The sequence below is a fragment of the Panicum virgatum genome, chromosome 7N (genome assembly GCF_016808335.1).
Source record: "Panicum virgatum strain AP13 chromosome 7N, P.virgatum_v5, whole genome shotgun sequence".
Lineage (NCBI taxonomy): Eukaryota > Viridiplantae > Streptophyta > Magnoliopsida > Poales > Poaceae > Panicum > Panicum virgatum.
In genome coordinates, this window is record NC_053151.1 from 46569112 (window position 1) to 46587688 (window position 18577).

Here is an 18577-nt window from a genome sequence, read left to right on the forward strand (position 1 = left end):
CTAACCTAGCCTAGCTTAGTTTTTTTTCTTTTCATTTTATCTTTCTTCTCGACATAATTCTTTTAATACTATCAATAATTTATTATTTCATAAATGTGTACCTTTCAAAAATTTAAGTGCTTAATTTAACACTTTGTGGAGGATATTTCAACAATTTAACATATGTTTAACATTTGATGTTCATAATGTTGATATTATAATATCAAATGTTAACATCGTAAATGGAGCCTTTTCTGATTGTAAGTACACCATTCTTGTATCAAGGAAAATTAAGTGTTGTTTGATCTTTAGTTGTTTGGTGTTGAACTCTTTTGACACCAAAACATACAAATCGATTGTACGCCAACAGTCTCTGATCACATTATACATATACAATGATACAAATGACAACTGGACTCTCCCTAATGACCAATTTGATCATGATGAAGTGCTACACAGCATCCTCATTACAGTTGCCTACAAAATTTTCTTCCAGCTTCCTATCAACCCATTATTCCACCCCCTCTTTATACACCCACACCCCAAGGAACATATATAAATGTACACAAAAGAATAACCGAATCAACCACCAGGAAGTGCAGCAATGGCCACTTCCAAGTTTGGACAACCATCTTGTGTACTGTACCTGTACACAAAAAAGAAACCATGTACAACTCAGATCAAAGTTCTCAACCGTGTCACCAGCGATTGCATGCTTTCTAGCTTTTCATTCAGTATCATGATATCCTCGGTGCGGCTCTGATCTTCCGTGTTGCTTGCCTGGGAAATCAGTGCCGCACATTTAGCCTTGGATTCAGATATTTCAACTTGCAATGAAGAAATGGTTGCTTCTAGTGTGTTTTTCTGTCCCATAACATCTGCAATCGCTTGCATAGTTGGAGTCCTAGGAGTGCCAATGCTGCCAAAACTGTTCTGCCTGCTGAGCCTCCTGGGGCTAAAGATATTATCCATGCCTCCACTTCCTGTCATGGCACAACATCGTAAAGACATTTGAATCCTCTAGAAATGGCTTCCAAAATTATTTTTTAAGTCAAGTGGAAGGGAATGAAAGAACAGAAACAATAAATATTATGAGACCTACAGCACTAAGAACCATGAAACCGGAACTTGCCTTCCACGGTACATACTTAGTAGAAACCTTTTAATTGTGCAATATCAAGGTTACTTTTTGGCAGGAGAAAGCATGTCCTGTAAATGTTCTAATAATCTAAGTTCTGTCAATCTTGCAAAACTGTATTAAGCATTTAAAAAAAAATCAAATGGACCTACAAGGAACTAAAGAATAAGAATAGCTGTCCGCAATAAATGCAATTGCATCTAGCTGCCCAACCTCAATTCAATTGTGAACAACTATGACAAGAGTTGTAATTCAAATAACTGGTGGGGAGCTCCATACCTAGGTTACGAAGTTGTTCTATAGTTCCCTGCCCAAGAGATTTGTCAAGCTTAAGGAGGCGAAGAATTCCAGCAGTTATCCTCCCCATTGCATCAGCTTCAGATCTGCAAAGCATGGCGAGGTGCTCTAGTTCTTCTTTTGTTGCAACTGCCTCGATCTGTGGCCTCAAATGGATAAAATTGCTCAGGAAGCATATTAAAATTTGCAACAGGTTTAGACAATTAATGAAATGTGTTCATACCGGTTCTTTGACAGAAAACTTAACATTATCCATTGTCCACTTGGCACCCTCAATCTCATGTTCGCCAATGACCATGGTAGCTTCAACATCAACACCATGGTCACCAACAGAACTTGCATTATTAAATCCACTGCCTATTTCATGATTATGTGATGTTCCTTTTCCAGAGTGTTGATCTCTCAGGCGAGGTTTTATTGCCTGCAAACCTTCAATTCCAGCCTGCAGGTACAGAGTATCAAACAATTGAAAATCTTAAAGCCTAAAGGAGATGCCAAACTGAAATCCAGAGGCATAACAATAATTTACCGTAAAGCGTTCCACAGGAAATGCCCTTTCGGGTGATGCCTTTCCTGTGTCTCCCAAGTTAAGCCGGTTACTGCTCTTTCCAGAGACATGTAAATTCCTGAAGGTTGAATGCCAACATTTTTCTTCTCGACTAATACGATCGCCTCCACGAGTTGGAGTTAAACAATCTCCTACTTCTTCCGTTCCTTCAAGTGCAAATAGCCAATTTCTAAGCTCAACTGACACATCAAGATCATCAGGCACCCCGAGATCAAACTTTGAATTGACATCATCAACTTTGGACCTTTCGTCTGTGATTTTGGGGAAAAAGAAGAGAAACTAATGATTAATGCAACTAGAAAAGCAGCAAAGCAAAAACTTGAGAACTTGCTCTGCATCTCAAATAAGGAATAAAGTATTTTTCTTCATACACTATTTCAACTGTAACAGTTACTTCAACTTGAGCATGTTATAGTTAAAGGAAATCCATATCTGGATTGAGATGCAAAGGAGACATGTCCATGGATGGTGGAAATGAACAATGGTTATTGATCTGAGAACCATGTCTTTTGTGAATTTAAACACAAACATAATGTGGAGAGAAGTTAATATCAGGTCGTGCTAAATTATGTGGTTAGAACTATCCTGGGTACCTAAGGAATGCTGGATATACCTATCTCATATATCACATCTCAAATCTCGCACTGAGCACAAACAATCAAGTCTCCAGCGTACGAACATAGTTTCTTGAAGTAGCAAATCAAATGACACAGTTGCGAACACTTACTTTCCTCCTCAGTGAGATGCGAGGATTTGAATAGTTTTGCAAGTGGGCCAGAAGATAAATCCTTTAATCCCCTCAAGAGGCCTTCCCCTGGACCGCCATCAGGCCCCAGGATACCAAACCGATGAAGTAAAGACTCGGTGTAAGTCATTCCACCTCCAAGACGAACACCAGATACCTTAGCTGACACATTCAAGCTATGGCATTCCATATCGCGCATGTCATAAGGCATTACGTGAGTTATTTTTATATCAATAAACTGAGCTTCTTTATTCTGGTGTTTGCTCCGATGATCAACCCAAAAGACTGCTCTCATTTTGGGATGCCCATTTTCATGCACCACAATGTTGTGTTCGCCAGTAACTGCGATGCCATTCTCACAAATCATAGAACTCTCTCCCTCCAAACAGTTCACAGACACAGTTCTCCACAACAAATTAGTAGTGACCACAAAGGCACCACCTAGTGTGCGATGAGAAACTTTCAGGAACAGATCTTCTCCCCCAAATTGAACCAAGGGCATATGTATGTCATGTGCCGACAAAGATTCCAAGAAATTGAGATGGAGGTTATTCATAGTTAAGCTCACAGCTGTATCACTTGGCAATTTATTCTCAAATTTGTCAGCTGAGGAATTGATCACCCCAGACTTGTTACCTTTGCTTACCTTTGAAATACGCTCTGCAACTTGACCAAAGTAAGTATAGAAACCTAGGACAAAAAACAACTGTTCCACTGAGGTATTGGACATAAACTGTTGGAAAGCAACACCAATCCTTACAACACCCTCGGGGGGTGGCACATCCAACAAAGGGCTACCGTCTGCGGTAACCATAGCTGCCTCAAATCGGATGTCATCTAGTTCAATACATTTCCACAAATTTGCAGAGGAGTCCCTAGCTGCTCTCTGTCCATTTGAAGTGTTAGAAGTTTCGAGCGAGAGGCTTAAATGAGAAGCCCTAGTAGCCCACTTCATTTGACTTGCATCAACAGGTTGATATTCCCAGAGAAGGAAGCAAGCTGGATCCCTATCAAGGTTTAGCAATGGACATTTTGCTGATGGTGACTGGCAGAAGTATAGGTCTTCCACATGAAGTCGTGCACCTGAAAATGATGATTGAGGACACGTGTTCTTGGTTCCGCTGCACCTTGTGATTTCCTCAGAGTCTAATGGAACGGAGAGATCAAACTCTTTAAGGGAAAATGACAGGCTGCTGATTGAAGAATCAGGCAAAACGGTACTGCGGTTAGGCATAACTCCATCAGCCAAGAATGATGCAATCCTTAAGCAGGACTGCTCCTGGAGGGTTACCTAAGAATGAAGAAGCACAAGAAATATTTTTAAGCAGAAAATGCTAAACAAACAAACTTCACTGCATACATGAAGGAGACAAACCGTAAGAGGTTGGCATGTGATCACAGTTTTTGAAGCAAATTTTGGAGGTGATGGAGAAGGAGTGATCTGAAGACAATAGAGAGAAAACAAAGGAACCCCAGCAGCAAATTCTAATAGTTGATTCCCGAATGGATAGATTGGAGGGCAAAAATTTTGACCTGATAGAATCAAAACATTGAGATCAGACTCAACGATATTCACAGATATCTAATCTGGCAGAAGAATTAGAAATAGTTAAGTCACCAAAGTCAGGCACAGGCAGGAGCTCTTGTGAAACTGCTTGCATAGATGGTTGTATCAATGTGCACGGAGGGCGAGAAAAGGTGTCTCTGCAGCAATATATCCATACATTAGGCCCAGCAAAGGTTTTTCGATACTTTCTATAACTCAGCTAGATCACAAATTCCCTTATTTTAATTCAAGTCAAATTTTAAAGTACCCTATTTTCAACATGGTATGAACCTTGAGTAACCTAAGTGATACAATATGATGGTTTATGCCATTTAATACTTTTGGCATGAACAGTCCCACTATCCTGTATTCAGCATTGCATTCACCCTGAGTAATCTCAGCATTAGTAGTGCATAATCCAAAAAATGTTTGTTTAATGTCATTGATAGTTTAGATATGAAGAGTCACTAGTATCAAAGACAGACATAGTACCTCAGAAACATCCCACCAACGTTTATGCAAGACAAGTTCTTCGAACACTCTCCATCTGAAACACTCGCCTTTAAGATAAAGAAAAAACTCATTTTAAATCCTTAAGAGGTCAAACATCCAAATCTATCATAGCATCAGCAGACCCTATTAGCAGTGACCAAATCATACTACAAAATAACAATGGCAGCCAGAGAAAATTACCCGTGAGAAGAACAAAGACTGCATCAGAAGTTCAAGTTGAAACTCTGTTGGTACAAATGATTTGACAAACAAGTCATTATAGCAGGACTAAAAGTGACACATTCGGAGAATTTTGCACTACTACTAACCAGTATCTTTAATGCAGAGGAATATGTGATCTACAATAATGGAAACCAAGGAAGATCCTGCTGCTTCTGCAAGCTGGTCAAGAAATAATAAAAGGTAATAAGGATACATTTGAAACATGTACTGCATGCACCAAAATATCAAAAGTACACAGAAGAGAAGGTAAACCTGCTGAGCTTTTGGATCCACATCTCCCCTGTTTAGGCACACGGATACCCCAGTCATGAATCGAAGAAAGGCCCGTAAGCCTGTCAAAAATATATGTTTTAGAATTGTGAAATTTTGCAAACAGAAATGAAGTAATAAAGAGAGTGGTCAAGCTTCCCGGACAGGAACTGATTACCAGGTTCACTTAACGCAGGACAGACAGCTTCAGTAATATGCAGTTGAACCTCAAGCCCAAGTGGATTATTTTGTTCTGTCCGTTGAACCGTGATCTGAAGTTCAAATCAACATGTCAAGAAGCCCGGAAAAGGGGAAGTTCAACATAAACAAACAAATTAATGAGTATTACACAAATATGTTCCTAAACTCAAAGCACTCACATTAGCCTCCCCAGATATTCCTTCCAAAAATCTTTCACCACCAAAGAACATCCGTTTTGCACCATCATCGTCTCGTTTATTATCTTGACTGCTAGAAGAGTTAAATCTTGCATCGGTGAACATGTCAGGATGAGGTAATAGATCAACTGACAGTGATTGCCATTCCAGTTTCTGTGAATTTTAAGAAAATATATGTGATATCAGAAGTCCTTTATGACTTTGAAAGTTTCAGTTTGTTATAGATCAGGAAGCAGTAAAAAGCAGTCACTGATCTTCTGGAAACAAGTAGGGAGCATCAAACCTTGAAAACATAAATGAATCCTTTGTTGTTCGAGAAATCCCTTGCTTCTTTCAAGTTTACTACCTATAAACATTCATTGAAATCAGGCAATGCCATAATACCATTTATTAAATGATTATAATTTGAAATCAAAATGAGTACCTGCCATTTTTCATTTGTTGTGTACAGTACAAGATCACGAAATGTGATAGCTGCTAGCGGCGGTGACCTGATAGTTAGAAGAGATTAGTGTTCCTTTTTCCAGGCAAAAAAGTTGCAGCGAAGTTGGGGGATGGGTGGATGAGATAAACAAGCAAGGCCTGAGTTTGCAAGGGACTCGTACTAAATAAAACTCCAAAGTCATTCAAATAGTCAAATATTAGTAAATACCATGTTGCATCTCCCTGTTGGCGAGGCCCTCCATGCGTTTCTAGGAGCAGGTTCACAATACCTACTTGTACTGTCATTCCATCTGCAATCTAAGCCCAATATAGAAGATCAAACCCCATTCCTAGTTCAGTTCTTGCAACTTGCAAGTATGTATTGCTTCAACAAAGTTATCCATACTCTAAAACAGGGTAGTGGTATAAAATGACAGAAGAGCAGAGGAGAATATATCAGATCACAGAGAAAATGGATAAGTTTAAATTTAGCCACCATGGAATTGGCATTACAGTCATCACAGAGCAAACATCAGAATATTGATGATTATAAAGCGTAAACTTTTGGAATGTGTGCATGCGCTAAACAACGAGTGCAAGAAAACATACCTTATCAGCATAACCATACCCACTGCTTTTAGTTGCTGATGGAGATGATGCAGTGCTAGAAGGGTTGGAAATAACAGAAAGAACTACAATTACTGAATTGTCAGACATCGGCACTAGATCGCAACATATAGAAATGAAATTACCTGCTAGGGCTGAGATTTTCAGAATCATCCTTCTCTACAAGCACAAGATCAAGCTTGTCAATGTTCACCACAATAGGCTCCACTTGCACATTTGATACAGATGGTAACTGCAGTGATAAACATAAGATCCCATTATTACCAACAACAACAACATAGCCTTTTTTCCCAAGCAAGTTGGGGTAGGCTAGAGATGAAACCCGAAAGAAATAAGTTCAAGGTTCAGGCACATTGATAGCTAGTCTCCAAGCGCTCCTATCCAAAGCTATCTCTTTAGAGATATTCCAATCCTTAAGATCTCTCTTAACCGACTCATCCCACGTCAGTTTAGGTCTACCTCTACCCCTCTTTACATTATCGACCCGCTCAAGAACCCCATTACGCACCGGCCCTCTTTACATTATCTTTAGCCACATGTCATCTGCGTCTTCTCCTTCTTCCCAAGGCCCCTCACCTAGCATCCTTTCCTTAAACGCTTGTGCCGCTTCCCCTCTAAGCTTCCACCACTTTGTTCTCGCAATCTTGGCATGTTTGTCCCGGTGGACACGTACCCGAAGATGAAAGTCCGCCACCACAAGCTTGTGTTGAGGGACAACACACTCCCCAGGTATCACCTTACAATCTAAGCAATCACGTCTATCCTCCCTCCTAGCAAGGATAAAGTCGATCTGACTCGAGTGTTGTCCACCACGAAACGTCACAAGATGGGATTCCCTCTTCTTAAACACGGTATTCGCTATCAACAAGTCGTAGGCTAACGCGAAGTTCAACACATCCTCCCCCTCTTGACTCCTGCTACCATACCCAAAACCCTCGTGCACTCGCTCGAACCCTACATTAGTCGCACCCACATGGCCGTTGAGATCTCCTCCTATGAAGAGTTTCTCGCTGGTAGACACGGTACTAACCATGCTATCTAGATCTTCCCAGAACTGCATCTTGGTGCTCTCACTAAGGCCTACCTGAGGGGCATAGGCACTGATCACATTCAAAACCGAATCTCCAACTACCAACCGGATTAGGATAATCCGGTCGCCTTGCCTTCTAACCTCTACGACTCCATCCTTAAGGCTTCTATCAATCAAGATGCCTACACCATTCCTACCCGGAGTTGCTCCCGTGTACCAAAGCTTGAAGCCAGTATCCTCAACCTCCTTCGCCTTCTGGCCCTTCCATTTAGTCTCCTGAACGTATAGGTAGTTAGGCGTGTAAGATCCCATTATTACCAAAAGTAAGAAATGCAAGGTTATTAAGCATACTACCACGCTATTGTTAACTTCAAACTCAGGCTTCACTGCCAATTTTTGAGCATAAGTGTCCAAATCTAGTAGAGATGACCTACTGGACACTATTTCAACAATATACAGACAAGAAACTCACCAAACTCCTCCCTCAAATCACAAATTCCATAATTCTGACAACTTTTCAAAATTAACAGAAGTGCAGCAAATTTAACACAAATACTGAGCAAACTCAGAAAATTTGACACAACGGGTCAAAAAATTAACACAACGAATAACTTCATGAATCATCATTTTAACATAAGCACGAAGATACAACTATAATTTTCTCCACCACGAAGATTATCTATCGCAATGGGCATAGCCACAACTTTTTTTTGGGGGTCCAAAGTCACAACTGCACCACGCACAATTGCTGTTTTCTACTGCCCACGAGCACATGTAGAATGATAACAAAAATTACGCGAATACATCAAACTTGAGCAACTTGTGAGCAGCATGGTCAGAATGTACCACCAATGTAGCCCATAAGGCCCCAGGGAAAATAGTAAGGCAGATGAAATACACAAAGTTACGAGTGGAAGGTAGAGGCATCCTACCGTGATCTGCAGCTTCCCGACGCGCGCGGTGTCTACGGTGAGCGCCGGAGGCAGACCCAGGCTCGCGTGCAGCGCATCGCCATTGATATCTGGGACCCCGCCAAATCACACCCGGAACCAAAATCTCAGCACCGGAATCAGAAAAGAGAAAACCCAATGAAATCGGCACCCGAGGTGAAGACTTTAGATGGGAGAAGGGTTCCTACCGAGGTTGGAGAGCTGCGCGGTGCGGCCCTGGAGCTTGAACTGGTCGCGGGAGAAGGACTTGAGCCAGTACTTGAGCGTGTACTCCAGAGCCCGCGCTATAATCGACTCCATCTTCCCCGGCTCCCAGAGTGCCCCGGACGGTTCCCGTGGAGCGGAGCGGCGGCGGGGACGGTTTGCCCGGTGCCGGTGGTGGCGCGGCGCCGGATCGGAGGTGAGATTCCGGCGAGAGGGAGAAAAAGAGGAGGGGAGGTGGAGGGGTTGAGGCTTGAGGATGTGAGAAGAGATGGTGGGCCCTTTTAGGTCTGAGACTGAGACTCCTTTTGGTTTAAGCTTTCTTTTTATTCCTTTTCCCTTTTTTTATTTCCTTCTTGGTGTAAGAGTGTCACTGGTACATTTGCATCGGTGTGATCCTTTACTTGGGGGATCTATTTTGGGTACAGACTAAGGTTGGTATTGTGTCCTTGGGTATCACTTCTTTTTTCATTCTTGTTTGTAATCGAGGTAGATTGGTTTACATTGCAAATTTGCAACGCATTTTCAAGAAATATAAGTTGTTAAGCATAAGCAGAAGGGAACGTATCTAGTGCAAACAACAAGCTTCGTGAAAATCCGTGCAAACCACGGCAAAAAAGTCGTCTAAATTCACCAAAAAATCACGCATGTAGATGATATGATGATACATAACTTTGTAAAATATCTTGTCCAAAATCTCGAGTTTGGACAAGATATTTTACAACATTGTATATCATTATATCATCTACATATGTGATTTTTTGTGAATTTAGACGACTTTTTTACCACGGTTTGCACAGGTTTTCACGAAGTCGTGGTTTGCACCAGATATGTTCCTTAAGCAGAAGTATTTCGTTAGAACAATTTGGATGTCAATTATATCAAACCATGTGAAATTAGTATATTATACCTTGTATAGGGATTCTTTTTTATTTGTAGAGAAATAGTTGGTAGCTTTTTTTTAGAAAAAATTAGTTACTAGTTTAATTAGTTGACAAAATGAGCAAAGGTAGATTCACTCAACCGACAGAGACACCTTGGCCTCATGATCTTACTGTTGCCACCCGTACCTTTCCACAAACCACTTTTCGGACTGTGTTCGTTTTAAATCCCATCACTCTCGACCCAGTTCAACAAAATCCATAAGTGGCCATGTTACTACCAGCTTCTACAAAACAAACCTAACCAGCAGCGGAAAAGTTACTGGAACCTTCAATTAAAAGTAAGTTAATTCCGACGCAATTACAAGCTGTGGCCATGCACGCATCAGTCCAGTCCAGTACTGTCAGTCGCTGGCCCTGCACGAAGCTTCAGCTCGCGGCAAAGCTGAATCGATCGGCCTCGGAACCCGCGAGGGGAGCCGGATTCTCCTGCTCGTCCATCCAGGATGAAACCGAGGGTCTGTTTAGTTCGAAAAACAAAAATTTTTGGATGTCAAATCACATGTTTGACCAGATGTCGGGAGGGTTTTTCGAACACTAATTAAAAAACTAATTTCAGAACTCACTTGGAAACCGCGAGACGAATCTTTTGACACCTTTGACCGCATCATTAGCACATGGGGGTTACTGTAGCACTTATGGCTAATCATACATTAATTAGGCTCAAAAGATTCGTCTCGTTGTGTACATCCAAACTGTGTAATTAGTTTTGTTATTTAATTACATTTAGTACTTCATACATGTGTTCAAAGGGGAGGTGAAAATTTTTGGATGAAAATTTTTGGTAACTAAACGGGCTCCGAGCTGTCCGAGGGTTGGTTAGGCTAATCACGTGGGATTATTTAGCGTTATTACTGCTACTGTCACCGCTGATGCGACGCCGACAGATGGGCAGGCATATCTGGACGTTTGCTCCCAGTGGGAACCCATGCAGCCAGCCATGGTTTCTTGGCTTGGATGGGCCCAGGGAGTGGTGGCCTGCAGCACGTGAGATGGGGAGACGCTGGCGGAAAAGTTTTATTCCCACTCGCTATACTGTTCAGGCTGAGGATGAATTTGATTATAGTTGAAACATGAATCGACTGTTCAGCCTGTCACTATTGAAAAAACGAGCATTCATCCGCGGCCGTTGAAACATGTGTTCGACTGCATGTTCTTCATCAGGAAGTTCCATGGAATGCTGCTGTCAAAGATTCGGTTAGTTTTTTAATGAGTGTGCAAGGACAAGGACCAGCTGGTTGGTACTAGGACACTTGAGTCATTATTCCAGGGCAGATTGGGAGTACCAGTTGTGCGAGACTAGGGCCGTGTTTGGTTACATGTGAAATTTTTCGCGCACGTTTTTCGAGAAGAGAATCTCGTACGCATGGAGGACTAAATGAAGTCTATTTGCAAAACCTTTTCAAAGATGGGTGTAACTTTTCGAGACGAATCTAATGTCGGTAATTAATTGATGATTTGCTGCAGTGATGCTACAGTAACCATCCTCTAATCGCTCGGTCAAAGGCCTCATTAGATTCGTCTCGCGATTTACACGGAGGGTTGTGGAGGTGGCTTTGTAATTAGACTTCATTTAATACTCTAAATTAGTGGTCAAAGGTGCTACAGTATTTTCATGGTTTTTAACCAAACACGGCCTAGATTGGAGTATGTGCAGACCTGTTGTGGAAAGAAGGCCAGATTACTCTGCAGTGGGGTTCAGGCTAACCTTTCTGAAGGTGCAGGCCATCATCCCATCTTATGGATCGGAGCTGAACAGAGAAGATCCGTAGAAAATAGTGGCGATTTGTCCTTCGCTGTGCTTGCATGCTACATGGTACACATCTGCCCCCATTTGATTTTCTAGCGCTAGAAACTTTGATAATTAATTACGAGTGTCAAACTAAATCATTTTATAAAACTAACTCTAAAATCTCTGCGCTAAGAACTCTAAAGTATATAATAAGGCCTTTGACGCGTATTTAGAAGATAGTTATTGTAGCGTCACTGTAGTCAATCATTAATTAATTATCGTCATTAAATTTGTCGCAAAAAGTTACATCCATCCCTAAAAAAAATTTACAAATAAATTTTATTTAGTATTTCATGTACGTAAAAAAATTTTCTTGACTTGCATGTGCTAAGAAAATGATAGAGAAAACAAACAAGGCCGATCACATTCGCAACACACGTCATATCATCAGCCGATCGGACCAGCAGACAGACAACGGACGGTTTCAGAACAGCTTTCAGCCGCTGCCTTGCCAAAAACACGGCCAAGAACCTATGCAGTGCAACGACAGCAGCTTTCAGCTTCGACGAATCCTATGCGCCGGGAACCTGCCGGTGCGCAGGCAGGACGACGTTGCAGCCCCCACTTCCTTCTTCTTCTTCTTTTTGGCCTTCCTGGAGTCCCAGCCTGATTGGTCTTGTTGGGAAGCACGCTAGAATGCTAGTGCTAGTGCTAGAAGAGAATTTTTTCCGTATGAAGAACTGAATGAAGTCTATTTGCAAAATTTTTTAGGGATGGGTATAATTTTTCGCGACGAATCTAATGACGGTAATTAATCGATGATTTGCTACAGTGATGCTAAGGTAACCATCCTCTAATCGCGCGGTCAAAGGTCTCATTAGATTCTTCAGGGTCACTAGCGCAGGGGTTTTGGAGTTAGTTTTATAAACTGACTTTGTTTGACACCGTAATAAGCGGTCAAAGTGTCACTATTCACTAGCGCGCTACAAAACCAAACGGGGTCATTGATATGCTGTGGTCTGGCCTTGTTTGGTTCCGCGCGCTAGGATTCTAGCGCGCCTCTTCTAGTCTCCACATGAAAGACCAAATGAAGTTTATTTGCAAAATCTTTTTAGGTATGGGTGTAACTTTTCGCGACGAATCTAATGACAGTAACTAATCAATGATTCGCTACAGTGATGCTACAGTAACTATCCTCAAATCGCGCGGTCAAAAGCCTCATTAGATTCTTTAGGGTCACTAGTGCGGAGGTTCTGAAGTTGGTTTTGTAAACTGATTTTGTTTGATACTATAATTAACAGTCAAAATGTCACTATTTACTAGCACGCTGCAAACCAAACAAATTGGCTGTTGCGTTGCTGGTGCTAAAGCGAGCCTCATGCTGTCAACTCAAGCTGGCCGCGCTCCGAAGACGGCCCACGTACGACTCACTCAACAACCGCTGCTGCGCTGCCACGGGCTCCGGTCGCGACGCAACGCAGGGATTGTCAACTCTGACAGCCAATTAGGCTTTAATCATTTTTAGATCAGATTTAAGCCCAGGAACACCGCACAGCTCGAATTAAGCCCAGCGAGAAAAGCCACTTTAATCATTTTCAGATTAGGATTTAAGATTCGCGCTTTGGCATGATCCATCCACCGGCAAACTGGACGAAAAAGACTTTTCTTGCGAGAAGATGTCAAGCGTCGAGATCGAGAGAAGAAAAGGACCACGACCGTGTCGTACACTCGTACTACCCCTCCCCTGTTATCACTTAGACCCTGTTTGGTTTCCTGAAGTCTCTAGCCTCTCCAAAAGTCCCTGGGGCTAAACAAAAATCTCATCTTGTTTGGTTTCAATAATTGAATGGTCTAAACATCATTTAATGGAGTGTTCAAAAGACTTCTTTACCCCTTCTCCCTGCATGCATGCGCCCAGACACCCTACCCTTCACCTGCGCCGAACCTCCGGCATGTCTGACGCGCCCGACGGCGGCACCCTCCTGGCGGCGGCGAGCTCCTCAAGCTCGGTCTCGCCGGCCTCAAGCTCGGCGGCGGCGAGGCGGAGTCGCAGGCGCGCGGCGAGGCGGAGAGGCGGAGGCGCGCGGAGTCGTTAGGACTCCTGGCCCACGCGCGGCTCCTGGCGGTGCGGCCTCGCAGCTGCGAGGCAACGGGACGACGCGATGTGCGGGTGCGGGGTGGTGCGGACGGCACGGGTGGGCGGCGGCGGGAGGGCGCGGCCTCGTGGGCTCGGATCCGGCGCACGGCCGGTGGCGGCGAGGCGCCCCTCCTCCTCCCTCGCGGTCGGCGGGCTCGGCTCCAGCGCGCGGCCTCCATCCCCTGCGCCAGCATGCGGGTGCGCGCGGCCGTCGAGTTCGAGAGGATCTGCGGCGACGGCGAGCTCCGCGGCGGTCGTCGAGCTCCGGCCATGGCGGCGGGCGTCGAGCTCGGACCTCTCCAGGCCGGCATGCGGGAGCAACGCTGGGAGGTGGAGCGGGCGGGTGAGTGCACGGCGGGCTTCGGCGGGCGGGCCGGGCTGCGGTTGCGAGGTGGAGCGAGCACTGGCGACGGCGCGGCTCAAATCGGCGGGCGGGCGGAGTAGAGGCGCGCGTGGCGGGGGGGGACGGGGGATGGTGGCGGCGGCAGAGAGGGGAACGGGTTGGGGGAGAGGACGAGAGAGCCAGAGGATGTGGATGCATGAGGGGGGCGCATCTCGGTGGGGGAGGGGCGGACCGAGGGTAGGGGAGGGGCAGTAGGTGGGAATATAGCCCAAAAGCCTCAAAAAAGCTCCTCAAGATGGTCTTCTTCAAAAAAAAGTGTTGACCCCAAAAAATCCCACCCTATTTAGGTTAAAAGTCCCATAAGTCTCAGGGACTTCTACAAAATTCCCTCGAACCAAACAGCACCTTATCCGTTTGGCTTCGCTGTTCGTTCGCCGGCCCAACGAGAGAAAGCTCCCCCAGTCGAGTCCCATCGCATCCGACGGCCGCCGCTAGGCCCCACCCCCTCCGGCCATCCCTGCCGTCCACACACCCGCGTTAAACAAGCGCCAAGCGGAGCACCGAGCCACCACCACCACTACACGAGAGAGTGACGATCCCCGCCGCGGCAGCGGAGAATGACGGCCGTGGCTGCGCTCACGGTCACGGACGCCGCGGCGGCGGCGGCTGCCGGCGACCGCTCGCCGTCCTCCTCCCCGCCGCAGGCGGCGTCCGCGGGCCCGCCGCCCGCGCCGCCGGAGCTGGGCATGGTCGCGCGCGCCGTGCAGCGGCTCGTGGTGCGGAACGACGCGGTGGCGGCGGCGCCGGACGGCCGCGGGGGCGGAGCAGGGATGAAGGCGTTCGAGGCGGCCCCGGGCGCGCGGGCGCCGCGGATCGGCGTGGCCGAGTACCTGGAGCGCATGCACCGCTACGCGAGGCTCGACCCCGAGTGCTACGTCGTCGCCTACGCCTACGTCGACATGGCCGCGCACCGCCGCCCCGCCGCCGCCGTCGCGTCCAGGAACGTGCACCGCCTTCTCCTCGCCTGCCTCCTCGTCGCCTCCAAGGTCCTTGACGACTTGTAAGTACAGTACCCTCGTTCATTTGCATCGGTGATTCCATTTTCTTTATACAAAAAAAAAGAATCGCGTGAAAAATAGGACCTTTATACGAATTTCGTGCTATGGGGAACACAAGTATTTCTACAGCGCTTTTAATTCTGTTGGTAAATTTTAGGCGATCTTGCTCCTGCAACAATGAAACGAATTTCAAACCAGTTTATCATTCCGTCAAGAACAAGGTCCTTGACGACTTGTAAGTACAGTACCCTCGTTCATTTGCATCGGTGATTCCATTTTCTTTATACAAAAAAAAAGAATCGCGTGAAAAATAGGACCTTTATACGAATTTCGTGCTATGGGGAACACAAGTATTTCTACAGCGCTTTTAATTCTGTTGGTAAATTTTAGGCGATCTTGCTCCTGCAACAATGAAACGAATTTCAAACCAGTTTATCATTCCGTCAAGAATGGCAAAGCGGGGGAACACAGTAGCATGTGTACTTCCATATAATGTCGTCATTCAAAACTCTAAAAGAATAATGTCATTGTTCGAAGGGCAGCGACTACGACCACATGTAATCGACGATTTCACACCGCAGAAAAAAGATAATATTTCGAGATTAAAACTGTGACTTCTCTTGTGCCAAGAAAAGAAATTTACATGGATTATTTCTCTATTCTCGATTAGTTCTTGTCATACTAATTTCCTGGCTGTTGTACTCTGACAACGACACCAGACAAGCATGCAGTCAAGTATTTTGTTTTTGAACGAACTAGTCAAGTCGTTGCAAAGCACGGTAGTACTAGCTATTTGGCTGATGTGGAGGTAAGAGAGAGAAAAAAAAGACTATTTTATATTATTGGACCCACACGCTACTCTCACAAAATCTTGGGCTACGTGAAATAAATCAGCTATTTACTCGTCACCAGTGACTTCTCTCTCCTATTTTTTTATTGCCACATCAAATCTAGCTAGCCAAATAGCTAACCACAACGGACACAGCTGCTTTCCTAACACAAAAGTTCAGAAAATGATGTAATATTACAGTGTGCATACTGTATCTGCAAAGCATCCATGAGACGTCAAACCTTTTCACTACTGATCTGTGCCGTGGTTTCTCGCTCCGCGCGCATCGCAGCCACCACAGCAACGCCTTCTTCGCGCGCGTGGGCGGCGTGAGCAACGCGGAGATGAACAAGCTGGAGCTGGAGCTCCTCGGCGTGCTGGACTTCGCCGTCGCGGTCGACCACCGCACCTACCGCAGGTACCGCGAGCACCTGGAGAAGGAGATGCGCAGGGACCACCACGGCCGCCTCTGCCTGCCCGGCACGGCGCCCACCGCCATCAAGCACCTGCCGCCGCTGGCGGAGGAGCACCCGGCCGAGATCGCCTACGGTGGCCACGAAGAGCACGGCCGGAAGCCGCCGCCGAACGGCGTGCTTGCCGGCGAGGAGCACGGGGGGAAGCTGCCGAACGGCGTGCCGCCGGAGAGGAAGACGTTCCTTCGGGAGCTGTGCGGCATGGATTACTACTAGTAGGAGTAGCAGCAGGCAGCAATGTGCAAGCTGCAAATTCAGAGAGTGTTGATCGAACGTGCGTGTGTATATATCTGCAGAATTGTTACAGATAATCAGACGTGCCATACATGTACGGTGCTGTGAATTACAGGTAATCGGATGAAATGGTGCCCAGAGATTTGAAGATCACTGATCACCAGTGGTGAACCACCTGCTCATCGAAACCAACTGCCGTGACACTGAGCAGTGAGCTCGATCGCGGCGTCACAACGACCCCACGGCAGACAGATCGCCAAGCCAGCCAAACACACTCGTCCAAAAGGGCAGTGTCTAGTGAAGTGAAGACCCCGGGTTAGGTAAGTTGGTTGGAGGTTGTGGCGCCAAACTCTGACGAGAGAAGTCACACTCGCACGCCCTGCACGCCGCCGGTCCAAGGCAGACGCAAGCATTGAAGCATGCTGGACTGAACCGCCACCGAAAGATGGTAGGAAAAGGGGCGGAGGCATGCCGAGCACAGAGGACGAAACGGCTCCGGAAAATGGCGAAACGGCTGGCGTTGCCTTTCCCGTTCCATTTTTGCGTGGACGGCATCGAGGACATATTGCACCGACGCCCCCGGAGACTGGGCTTATTCGATCTGAGTTTGGTGTTTGGGGTCTCCACTCTCCAGGGATCACATTGGTAACTATGGTTTTGGTGCGACATGGTTTTTTTTTTTTGGTGCGACATGGTAGTTGTCCTTATATAACAGTAGAATATGGTGTATGGTTAGATGCTTTTTTTTCACGGTGTTTGTAGATACTAAAACAGTGAAATGTATCATGTTAGGTAGTAATAATTTTGACATATCGTAATATGGTAGAATTAGGGGCTATGATTAACATGTATCCTAAATGGTAGGAAGACAATCTAGTTGTCAAAAAATAAGTTATCATCTTTTTACTCACGATCTTTAACCATAGATCTAGACCGTCGATCTTAGCCGTCGCCTGTATATAAGCATAGCATCCGCTCAAACCCTAACACATCCTCTCTCCCAGTCTCAACCGTTCCACCGCTATTCCACCTACTGATACTGCACACCACTTTACATTTCTATCGATGGTGATCCCCTCCCATCTCTAGCTCCAACCTTCTCCTCCTCATCGTCTTTCTTCCTTGTTTCTGATGCCATACCCACCAACATCGCCACGACCATACCGTCTCTTATGAATCCAAATCCTCAATATTGCCATTGATGTAACGGGGGCAAAGACAGAACAAGCATAGATCTCCTCGATCCAATGGTGAGTATGTATGACTACAGATTTTCTTAATTATTTGTGATTCGGAAAGTCGAAACTATCGTGCACGGATGGATTTTTATGATCCGACTGATCTAGATAGTGTATTGGTGCTACGTGTAGTATTGTATAAGAGTAGATCATGAGAAGGGCTCAACCTCCCTACTACTCGCCAATATTTGGAGTTGGAGGCTCTTGAGCCCCTCTATTTTTCTTAGCTTGGATTCACGGATGAGAGGGAAGTAATATGTAGAAGACATTTCCCTCTGAGGCTCCCTCTAAGGGCTTGTTTAGTTAATCCCCCCCCCCCCCACAAAAGGATTGGGAGGGATTGGAGGAGATTGAGCGGGATTTTGACTTGTTGGGGAATTAATCCCTCCCAAGCCTCTCAAATCTTTTTTGATTTCCTCCAAACCGAACAAGCCATAATGGTGTTTGGTTATGTGTTTGCACCTAATCCATTTTTTCACCTAGTGATCCTCACATTGTATCTTTATGCTACAATAGTCATAGTGAGTCAGAAATACTCTATCCTCATAAAATAGACTCTAACCATGACACACATACACATGGTATGATAGTTGTCAGAAAGGACGAGTCTGAAGTGACGTGACATGCCACTATCGATAGATCATGTTTGTAGTTTTCCAAATGCCATAGTTAGTAACAATTATTATTGACAACATCTCACTATTCA

General features: G+C 45.2%; 2 protein-coding genes across 4 annotated transcripts; one reads left to right on the top strand and one right to left on the bottom strand.

Annotated features, from left to right (window-relative positions):
* Positions 1–309: 309 nt before the first annotated feature.
* On the bottom strand, positions 310–9191 carry LOC120680849. 3 transcript variants are annotated; one of them, XM_039962425.1, is made up of 21 exons: positions 8874–9191; positions 8668–8756; positions 7933–8011; positions 6831–6937; positions 6688–6742; positions 6308–6396; positions 6080–6146; positions 5939–6001; positions 5638–5808; positions 5436–5529; positions 5261–5340; positions 5095–5167; positions 4967–5010; positions 4766–4833; positions 4346–4431; positions 4103–4260; positions 2710–4018; positions 1944–2233; positions 1638–1856; positions 1397–1553; positions 354–962 (listed from the first exon to the last, which is right to left on the bottom strand). In XM_039962425.1, exons 6-21 carry the CDS (start codon positions 6382–6384, stop codon positions 655–657), a joined length of 3264 nt encoding a protein of 1087 aa, XP_039818359.1. In that variant the 5' UTR covers positions 6385–6396; positions 6688–6742; positions 6831–6937; positions 7933–8011; positions 8668–8756; positions 8874–9191; the 3' UTR covers positions 354–654. The 3 variants fall into 3 exon arrangements, with proteins under 3 accessions (XP_039818358.1, XP_039818359.1, XP_039818360.1); XM_039962424.1 differs by lacking the exon at positions 7933–8011 and having other exon boundaries at positions 310–962; positions 8874–9179; XM_039962426.1 differs by lacking the exons at positions 6308–6396; positions 6688–6742; positions 6831–6937; ... (1 more) ...; positions 8668–8756; positions 8874–9191 and having other exon boundaries at positions 402–962; positions 5638–5725.
* Positions 9192–14597: 5406 nt separating this feature from the next.
* Positions 14598–16804, top strand: LOC120683538 (cyclin-P1-1-like). Its single transcript, XM_039965620.1, has 2 exons — positions 14598–15099; positions 16219–16804. The coding sequence occupies exons 1-2, from the start codon at positions 14657–14659 to the stop codon at positions 16613–16615; spliced, it is 840 nt and encodes a 279-aa protein (XP_039821554.1). The 5' UTR covers positions 14598–14656; the 3' UTR covers positions 16616–16804.
* Positions 16805–18577: the final 1773 nt, after the last annotated feature.

Excerpts from the sequence above, each read along its gene's own strand:
- LOC120680849 (XM_039962424.1), bottom strand. The coding sequence starts at position 8,985 with ATGGAGTCGATTATAGCGCGGGCTCTGGAGTACACGCTCAAGTACTGG. Across the intron at positions 6,147-6,307 it reads CAACAGGGAGATGCAACATG|GTCACCGCCGCTAGCAGCTA; the intron begins GTATTTACTAAT and ends TCTAACTATCAG. Across the intron at positions 2,234-2,709 it reads GCATCTCACTGAGGAGGAAA|ACGAAAGGTCCAAAGTTGAT; the intron begins GTAAGTGTTCGC and ends CCAAAATCACAG.
- LOC120683538 (XM_039965620.1), top strand. The coding sequence starts at position 14,657 with ATGACGGCCGTGGCTGCGCTCACGGTCACGGACGCCGCGGCGGCGGCG. Across the intron at positions 15,100-16,218 it reads TCCAAGGTCCTTGACGACTT|CCACCACAGCAACGCCTTCT; the intron begins GTAAGTACAGTA and ends CGCGCATCGCAG.